This window comes from Lytechinus variegatus, chromosome 14 (genome assembly GCF_018143015.1).
Source record: "Lytechinus variegatus isolate NC3 chromosome 14, Lvar_3.0, whole genome shotgun sequence".
Lineage (NCBI taxonomy): Eukaryota > Metazoa > Echinodermata > Echinoidea > Temnopleuroida > Toxopneustidae > Lytechinus > Lytechinus variegatus.
In genome coordinates this window covers 4,843,124-4,853,212 of record NC_054753.1, presented here as the reverse complement: position 1 = coordinate 4,853,212, position 10,089 = coordinate 4,843,124, and the positions used below count along the sequence as shown (strand labels likewise).

At 35.8% G+C, this 10,089-nt stretch overlaps 1 protein-coding gene across 1 annotated transcript; it reads right to left on the bottom strand.

Annotated features, from left to right (window-relative positions):
• Window positions 1–1,478: 1,478 nt before the first annotated feature.
• LOC121427718 (collagen alpha-1(X) chain-like) lies at window positions 1,479–5,836 on the bottom strand. Its single transcript, XM_041624249.1, has 2 exons — window positions 5,646–5,836; window positions 1,479–3,749 (listed from the first exon to the last, which is right to left on the bottom strand). The coding sequence occupies exon 2, from the start codon at window positions 3,575–3,577 to the stop codon at window positions 2,726–2,728; it is 852 nt and encodes a 283-aa protein (XP_041480183.1). The 5' UTR covers window positions 3,578–3,749; window positions 5,646–5,836; the 3' UTR covers window positions 1,479–2,725.
• Window positions 5,837–10,089: the final 4,253 nt, after the last annotated feature.

The following is a 10,089-nucleotide window of genomic DNA, read 5'->3' as shown; positions in this document are numbered from 1 at the left end:
GTTACCAGTAATTTTTAGCAATTTATTCTGGATATATTTTGTTTTATTATTCTAACAGATCATTCGATATTCATTCAATTTGAAACTATTGTATAGTTCATGTCGAAAAGATGAGTCATCAGACATGTATTCAAAAGCATGTAAGTAAATTTATTCATTTAGGATTCACATGAAACAGAAAATTGAATCTAGTAAATTGAAATAAAAACACCTTTAATTTCTATGGTGATTTCAATATAACTCCAGTTTTGTTTTTCACAATTTGATTTGTAATGGGATACTAGAGGACTATTTGAACTTTTTATCAGTTAAAACCTATTTTGCACATATTGGGGTCGAAGTCAATGGCCTTTTTTTTTAAAGACATGCAATGACTTTTTTGCAAGGTGCTTTTGAGCTCTTTTCCCTTACGAAAATGACCATCTTTTGATTAAATAAATAGGTCCATAGCCATAGGTTACATAATCTTAAAACCATGATCTAAATACAGATTTTTGAAATAACAATTTCAAAATGGTTGTTCATGATATACAAATAAGCATGCATATTGAATCTTTTTTCGACATTGTTACACTGATTAAATGGCTCAAATTTTAGCAATATTTCTGGTCTGCAACAGATACATGTATCAATGCTAAAATTACCACATCAAATACATGAACATCATAGAACATTCCAAAAGGTCCTGTCACATTGTTCCATGCAAGTCTTGTGCGTGACTTGTAATGTAAGTGGTTATTTTTGCTACCGCAAGTTGCCCACATTGACAGTATCGCACACGTATGCATGCAGTTCCCGCAGGAGCACACGCAAGTCTTATTTGCATGCAAATACTTTTGAACATGCTCAAAGCTTGTCGTGGGTAAGTGACGATCTGCAACTCGCCCACAAGGCTTGCATGGAATGATGTGAAAGGTCCTCAAAATACGAGTAATACCGGTACTTATTTAAATAGGCTTCAAATGTACAAAATGCTCTTATGTACAAATACTCAGTGATGCAACTTTGTTGCAGATCTTTATTACATCAGAATTCCAAAAAGAAAAAAATATAGCAGAATTCATCCTTTTGATTGCAAGAAAGGAATAGAGGATTGTCCAATTTTTTTTCAACAAATTTCCGTAAAGTGTTTTTAAGTTTGATGCACTTCTGATTTGGGGTTCTTAATTTTGTGATGTCACATCTGAGATGCTCTTTCACAATATACATGATTATGAAGTCTACATTAAAATTTTCATTTTTCTAATGGTTCATGAAGGTTGAATATGTTTCCTTAAATAGTTACATTGTTTGTAATCACAGCCCATCTTCATTTTGGGGGATAAAATTGCCATTTATGGAATTTATATCACATACTACATGTATATGGGGACAATCTGGTATACATAGTATGACATTACAAAATTAAACTTTGAGAATTCATAACTCTGTTTGTGTTGTAAATCTTCATTGATATGTCTCTCTATTTGATCTACTACTGTTAACATCAATTTGATTTCAAGGTGGACTTATCCTTTAAGTACCAGCCACTGCATTAGCTACATTTTATAGTTTTCTTAAATGTTCATGGACTTGGTTAAATGGTATCTGACAACAGGGCGATTGTTGCGAGCATTTCCTGTTAAACCTCAAAGAAAACCCCTGAACAAAACCACACAATTATAAGGAAGGCGGCGGATTACATGCATACAGAGTATAAAATTTCATCTTTCAAGCATAATATTGACAATAAATAAATGAGTCTTAACTTGGATTACTCTTTACACATTTTTACAATGTATGAGTTGTAACTTAAGCTGCTTTTTAATTGGACAGGTTCTTGAGACTGCATTTTATATAAAAACAGATTGTAGAGGTACACTTGGCTTCAAAAGTCGGTCATGACAAATTTGTAATTTTTTTTTAATCTATACCCAAACAAAAGTTTAACAGTTCAAAGTGTTTTCCCGTTTTGGTATTTCAATGCACTTTTTGAAAGATCAAGCATTAAAAAAAATGATTTCACCTTCGCAAAACCATCAAACAGGAAGGTCTAGTAAATGGAGATAAAAATCTTGGAACATGAATGACTTGTCTACACTATCTGTTTGGTGCATTGGAGAAATGAAATTGCTCACATGCCAGGGATGTTTCCATAAAGATTGAAAAATGTTACAAAGATAATGGCATACAAAGCATTTTATGAAACAAATAGTAATTTTTTTAAAGAACTATTTTGTATAAGCTACTGAAATCAATCCTTGCTTAGGATGGGTTCAGAGCGATTTGTTTCAGTGAAAATCACTGATAATATGCTTCATGAAGATACCCTCTCTAGTTCTTTGCTCTCGAGGTAAATAGTCTTTTCATTTTCTTTTTAAAGGATGAATTTTTCAAATATAATGAGCATTTAGGGTCCCATATCTGAGATTTAGTATGGAGAAGAGGAAGTAATTAGCTTAGAAAATAATCAAATGGTATAATCTGGCAAAATATGAGCTGAAAATGAATTAATTATGACAACATCAATATCTTACATGAGATGAAAAAAAATTCTGTCTGTCGAAATGGTACTCCACTTGTTATCTTGTCTCTCTCAGATGCTATTAATGGCAAATTCTAATGGCATTCCACTGTTCATTTCCCCTTTGAAAATGCAAAGTTCCAATACAGTGGCATCAAATACCAATCATCGTTTTATCTGCCATTGCATCTCAGATATCAGTGTCTTCATGTCTATTTAGTTTTATAACTTGAATATCATGTACCCTGTGAATGTTGTGTATCTGTTGCTATTGCTGCTGACTTCATTATCCGCGTCGAGTTGTAACCACACCCGGTCAGAAGCCTGAAGTTCAAGAATAACACTGTTTGTCGTTGAATCAAAAGCATCTCTGTTGTCGTAATCGTGAACCGAAACCTGCATTTTGCCGTTCAGCATGAGCTTCACGTAGGGATTCTTGTGCGTAGATGCCATGTGAATATTGAAAATGAAGTAGTACGCGCCTGCCACAGGTGCTGTGTAGATTCCAGTGTATGCATCGAAGTGGTTTCCAAAGTTTGCAAAGACATGCTCAAATGTGATGATGATGTCGGATTCGCGAGGGGCTGTTAGCGTCGTAAGTCGTGCGGCAGAGAAAGCACTTCTGGTTGCCGAAGGTTCTGCATTTCCAGATCCTGGTGGTCCACGTGGCCCAACTCTCCCCTGGAGTCCAGGTACTCCTGGCCTTCCAGGAGTTCCTGCTGAGCCTTTGAGACCCGGTAGACCCTGAGGACCCATGTCGCCCTTGGCTCCTTGTAAACCAGGATTGCCATCATGTCCGTTGATGCCATGATTCCCAGGTACTCCAGGGATCCCTGGAGCTCCTGCTGCTCCTGGTGGGCCATTAGGTCCAGGCATGCCCATGGTTCCTCCTGGTCCTTGACAGCACTGCACACACTGAGACTCAGATTCTTCACCTGGAGGGGGAGTTGTAGTGCTGGCCATGCTTCCTAATCTAGAAGAACGTAGTCTCTCATAGTAATCTTGTTGGGCAAACAAACTTGAGATGGACCCAATGAAGGCTAACACCATCAGAATCTTGGCTGTCAAACCCATTTTTTCCTGTCCTCACTTTCTCAGTTTTCAGTTGCAGAAATATATATTATGAGTGTATTGTCAGTTAAAGAAGATGATAATACCAAAGTGTTCCTTGATGGAATTTGAAAGTCATTGAATATATCCTTAGTATTTGCTCCAAGTTCAGGTTTTTAAACTGGTTTCTGTCTCACTGTAAAACAAAGAAAGAAGAAAAAAGACCCTTTAATTATATTGGTGAAGAGGTTCAGAGTATTTTCAATTGGATTCTGTAAGAACTCATGGGTTTCATCTGCAAAAGTAAGCCCAAAGGTTATCAACTTAGAAAGTTATGTTATTGATGTAGCCTTTAATTATTTACATGTAAGAACTTATATTCCCATATAAAAAATAGTGGCACAAATTCTTTGAGTAACTAGAAAGCAATGTAATATCTAACTTTATAAGACACTTTATTCATGTGCCTCTGTAATTGCCAAAGATAAATTATGTCCTCTTGGAATTTTCCAAATGGGCAACCTTTTTGAAAATCATGGATGCTCTAAAAGGTTGTAATAATATGACAGTAATTAAATGCATTTCTCCAGCAGGATATGTACATGGATCTCTTGCAGCATTTACTGTTGACATGCTTTTAAAAAAACCCACTGGAAATTTATGAATAAGGCCCTGCATTTATATTTGGACCCAGTTGTCAATTTCAGTTTGAGTTACATGTACACTGTGCTACAGTATTTCTAATGAAAAGATTTATGAGGTTTTTACCCTCTTTTTGAGCTACATTGTACCCTTTCAATTGAAAAGACTTGTGAGGTTTCTGCACTATATTTTTTTCACCAGGGAGTAACCTTAACTCAACAACATTTAATGGAAATCAAAGATTGATAAATGCAAAACTATGTAGGAGAAATCCCATTGAGAACATAATTTGTATTTTCTTTCAGACAAGTTGTAGCGCATATTCCAGTGAATTGCTAAAATGAAATGATCATTTTACGATGACACCAAGTATAATGAATTATTGAACTGCCTGTATCGATATAAATGCATAGGCTTGAATATCTCACGCATGAACTGCATAAAACTGTTTTTAAATTGTAGGGTTGAACTTCACCCTCCCAGCTCTCAAAGAAATATACAGTGATTGGTGATAATTGTTGATTGATGATATGAATAAAGAAATGACCACTTCTACAATGTTATTTGGAGATTTGATGGGGGGAAAAAAGAGACACGTGATGAGGTGTTAGCTGTTCATTATACACCTGAAGGTTTCAATGACAGGCCTTTCAGGTTGCCCACTGGACCAACAAGCTACCTCAAAATTCTACAAAAACATGTTTAGGTGTATAGGGATTCTATTTTTGAACAAGTGGCTGAAGTTAAAGGGAAATATTCAATATTTGGAACATTGTTTCATCTGTATCAATCATATTTGATTGATCATATTATTAAGCCCTAACCTTTTTTTTTTAGATATTCATGTTAACCAATGACAGAAAAACATTGAAGCATCTGAACTGTTTGATACAACAACGTTTGGGATAGAAATATGATAATGAAGTATTTCTATCAGAGGTTTTGATTTTGCTAGAACATGCATTTGGAGATCAATTAAAACAAGAATTAAATGTTTTGTCATTTGTTTTGTTCCAGACAGTGTATGCATAGTCAGAAAGAATTAAACAGAAAAAAATTACATGGGGGTTTGTGGCTTTTTAGCCCTCAATGCTCAAAAGGGCCCTGGAAACTAAAAAAAAGGAGTCCTGGAATATTTACTTTCATTGCAATGTTAAGGCTTATATCCAATATTGTGGATATAGGCAGTAGGTTGTGAAAAGCAGTCCCAGAAAATAAAAGAAATAATTTTTTGTCTGGAATGATATATCCACCAGCCCATGGTCTATGAGTATGACTCATTTGTCAAACTTTATAAAAGCATGATAAAATTCCCAAGTTACTACAACCACGAATGTCCCTGCTACAACACGAGACAGTATGACTTTCCAATATTTGCCCTTGTATTATTCCCCCAAATCAAGGAAATTATATGCCTGTGGAAAAAAGAAGTAAATATTGTGATACTTACTGAAGTGGCTTCTCTGCTCTTCTTCAATGTATGTTTTTTAACAGTAGTCCACTAAAACAAATAGGCATTAGGTATTCCACTTTGTTTAGCTCAAGTAGATCCTCTTGAGAGAGCAGTGCAAACTTGTTCTGCGCAAACATAAGACACTGGAAGAACAAGCAAATGATTAGTCAAGGTAAGAGGGAGGTTGGGCTCCAGAAGAGTTTGTTTGTATGAAGAAGTTGTGGATAAGTTGTGAAGCACCCTGTTGGCTTGCTGTAAGCTGGTGAAGATTACATGAAAATACCAGTTCCAGAATGTTGGGTAGGTGGTAAGACTTCAAGGATCAGTTGTCCTGGAGTATTTGTATCCTGTCTTGAGTGATCCTTGTAAATCCAAAGTACCTGTCTGCTGCAGGTTTGTAAGTGATGCAGGTCTCAATGGACAATGTGGTGTCCAGCTTTTGAAAGATTAAATCCTCTGTGAGGTATCTGTTCAGGCTGTGATGCAATGAATGGGTGGTAATAAACCCCAGGAGCTTTGATCCTTATACAGCTTCATGCACTCGTGGGAGTCAAGAAGTAACGTTGTAGATCCAGACTGAAGAAACGTGGCATTTGGTTGGGAAAGAGCATGAGATCTGTGATCGCGGAGCAGTGGGTAAATCGCACCACACCAACACCTACTATATTCCACCAGCAAGCAATCTGGGTCTGTGAGGCTGCCAGGCAGAGCTTGGCTGTGATTGGTCCACAGTGACTAGAGGCTCCACCCACAGTCTTTGAGAGTTGACTGTTTTGGGCCAATGGGAAAGAGTTGGGGTCTTCTGCTTGTGACTGACGGAAGGGGGGAGGTGGGGGATAGCACATGCACTGTAACAATTTTTGTATTAATTAGAGGGCAGGCAAGTAAGTAGTTATCAGTAATAGTTCTTGGATGATAAACAAAATCTATAAAGATAACTTTATGTAGCTTTGTAAATTATTACCAGCTAATGGAACAGAAACTGAAATGAAATATTTTAAAAAGAGAAGACTACTTGGAATTGAGATATGTTCTGATTCAATTAGTCAGCCAATTGAAAGAGGAATAGGAGGATAAAGAACAGGTGAGAGAAAATGAGATTATCCACCGTTGGAGGGTGGGACATTTGGGATTTAGGAAGGGGGGGGTGGGAAGAGTAAAGATTAGGATAACATTTTTCAGAGGGAAAGGAGAATAAGACCAATCACTAAAACAAAATCCCAGGTTTTGAAAATCACCCCGAGATGAGTATATTAGTCAAATGATACTATATTAACTCAATACTTTGCATTCTTTGTCTATTTTACCCCTGTAATTAACAAAAGTAAAATTGATAAAACTTGCCCTTCATAAAGGATTTTTTTCATGAGAAATCCAAACAATTTTGGGAAAAAAAAATTTCTGTAAAATATGAGTGAATCACACTCTTATTCTAACTTTCCTCTTTTCTTTAAAAACATACTTTTTTGTGTGAGTATTGTCATTATTAGTGTATTTGACACCTTTGGTCATGTCTTAACCAGAAAAAGATCTAATTTTCTATATGTTTTTTTTTTCTTTCTGGTTAGTGTTTATATAATGATATCGTTTAGTTGCTGAAATATCCTGGGCCCTGTTGCATAAAAGGTTTAATTGTAATAACTTTGCCTTCAAATGGTAACTTCCCTTTAATCCTTGATTCTGATTGGCTCTTGGGTGTCATTACCATGGTAGTTACTATATATGATGGCAAGTTAACTATAATAGTAACTATTATGCAATAGGGCCCTGAATTTATATCGCGGCATGTTCATACTATTGAAAATCGTTTAAACTCGGTGTGAACTCACTTTCTATTTACTAAACAAACTCCAAAATGTTTCTTTTCTCCCTCGAAGTGCATTTTAAATTCTAAGGCAGTAATGGAGACCACCACTTAGGCAAATCTTTCAGACATTGGTCATATTAAACTAGCAAGAGACACAAATGTGAGAAATCTCACAAATAAGTGTTCACTATCACCGACATTCAGCTGCAGCATTGAAACGCTCACTTGGCCACCCATTCGCACTTTGTATCCATCCTCTTGATGTCGTGGGGAGGATCTGGCACACATATGTTACTCAGAGGTATCAGATGCATAGAACGCAGAGATGCAGGGAGGGGGCCCAACTTGAAATAAATGAGCTTTGAAGTCTGGAAGGGCAGAGCCTAGAGAAAGTAACTACTTGTGGCTTTACGTGTAACACCTCCGATAGTATGCGTCGGTATGCGTGGGTTTGTTTTTGCATGAAGTGCATGGGAACTTTGTCCAGTTTTCTTTTCTGCAATTAAAGTTCGCAAAATTAAAGTTATTATCGTCATCATTATCACCACCACCACCAAAAGTATTATTATTACTTTCAAAATTGTTGTCTTTGTCATCATCATTTCATCATCATCATTATCCTCTTCCTCCATATCATTATTATCATCATCAATCTCATCATCATTGTCAGCATTATTATTATCATCATCATCATCATCATCATCATCATCTGCATCATCATTTTCATTTTCATCATCATCATCATTATTATCATCATCTTCATCACCATCACCACCACCACCATCATCATTTTCATCATCATCATCATTTTATAACTGCTCAATTACTGCTCTGGTACAAAAAGTATTTACTTATTTTTATTGCCTAATATTATACAATTAATGCACATTTATGAGTGTGTTATGACGATGCAGCACACTCGAGGGTATTTACAATTATGCGAAAGCAAGAGGCGCTTGCGCCGAGTGCTTTTGCATAATATTGTGAATGCCCGAGAGTTGCTCGCATCGTCACTAACATCACAAATCTTAAAATGTGCATTAATTGTTTTATAAAACGGGTCGGCAAAAAGAATTTTTCATGGAAATCTTGTTCAAATCCCTCCAACTTGTGTACGATCGCACAGACGAAGAGATCACAAGACTATCAATTATGACATAAGCGCATCAAAATCCTAGCCAGCCTCTTTTACTGAACGCGTATCAGTTTTTACGTGCTATTGGAACTAATGCTGCACAAAAATTGCATAGTGCTGCACAAAAAATGCACAGTGCTGCACAAAAAATGCACGACTGGAAGGTTGCGCATAATTAAAGCATGAACACGTGACTTGAATACGCACTCACCATTGGCTACATCCTTGAACCCGTTTTATAACAAGAATTATTTCAGTCTTTTTTGTTTATAAACTTTCTCTGGGGAATATGTTTTTATTTTAGACGTAAGATCTAATACTGGCAAGTTTTATGAGTGAAAACTGTTATGGTGGTTCCTTTAGTATTCCACCAAGAATTGAATAATGCCTGCAGTGGCATTGTTTAGATTGTTGAATTGAATATAAATTTTTGAAATTCGTCAGTACTTTTTTATGAGATAGATTCTTGAAATTGGAGAATGTATATTTTTTTCAAAATGGAAACTATGTCATGATAAAGGATTTTGTAAATTCTGGTCTTAATTTATGTCATCATTCAGCCTTAGTGCATTATATGAATATTAAATTATATCAATTGGTTTCTTTGTATGAGGTTTTTCCCCTAGGCAAATTTCTTTAAAGCCTGTGTATAGCTTTGGTAAAGGGTCAATAATGTGATTGATAATCGAATATCATCTAATACGGCACTTCTCTGAGAAAATTTCAAATATTTAAATCTTGGATATATAGCGCCCTCTCTCGGCGATGCTTGTTTTTAATTAAAAAAAGGGCATTCAAGCACTTATCTTATAAATTTAGTGATTAGATATCCAAAAGTTACAGACAAAGAACATATCTTGAAAGTTTCAGCCCATTCCATGATTTGGAATAGGAATTAATTGAAAGACAAAATCACAGATATTTTAACTTGATCGGGTGACCGGATCAAGTTAAATTTCCATGTAAAATCGCAAAATCTATCCTGTAAAACACATTTTCATTTCATATCCTCCACATCATAACTGTTATAGGGCATATCCATTCATATTAGCTAGCAATGAATTGGAATAGTGATAGGTGCATTTTGGTGGATTTACCAAAACTATACACAAGCTTTAATGACTTGAACAGATAATTTTAACTAGGCTTAAATTTGAAAAATTGGCACGAACATAGTTAAAACATCTTGACAGCTGGTATCCAGAATACTGGAACATTTAATAATACATGAGTTCATGCACTTTTTCAGCTGTGCACTAATCAGTCTGAATTGTAGTTAACCCATCAATTCCCAGTAAGATACGCATGTATTGGGTTTTAATAGAACAACAAGAAAATCAGTGGAAATTATAGAGGATGAGTGGGGTAAATTACCGCTTTGTTGACGCTATGTCTGCTTTCGATTAGTCTTATCCCATATGGTCTTAGACCATGGTCACATTTGCTCTACGGCGGCCGTACGGCGAGTCGAAAAAAGCTGTTATATTTATTTTTACTAA

Excerpts from the sequence above, each read along its gene's own strand:
- LOC121427718 (XM_041624249.1), bottom strand. The coding sequence starts at position 3,577 with ATGGGTTTGACAGCCAAGATTCTGATGGTGTTAGCCTTCATTGGGTCC.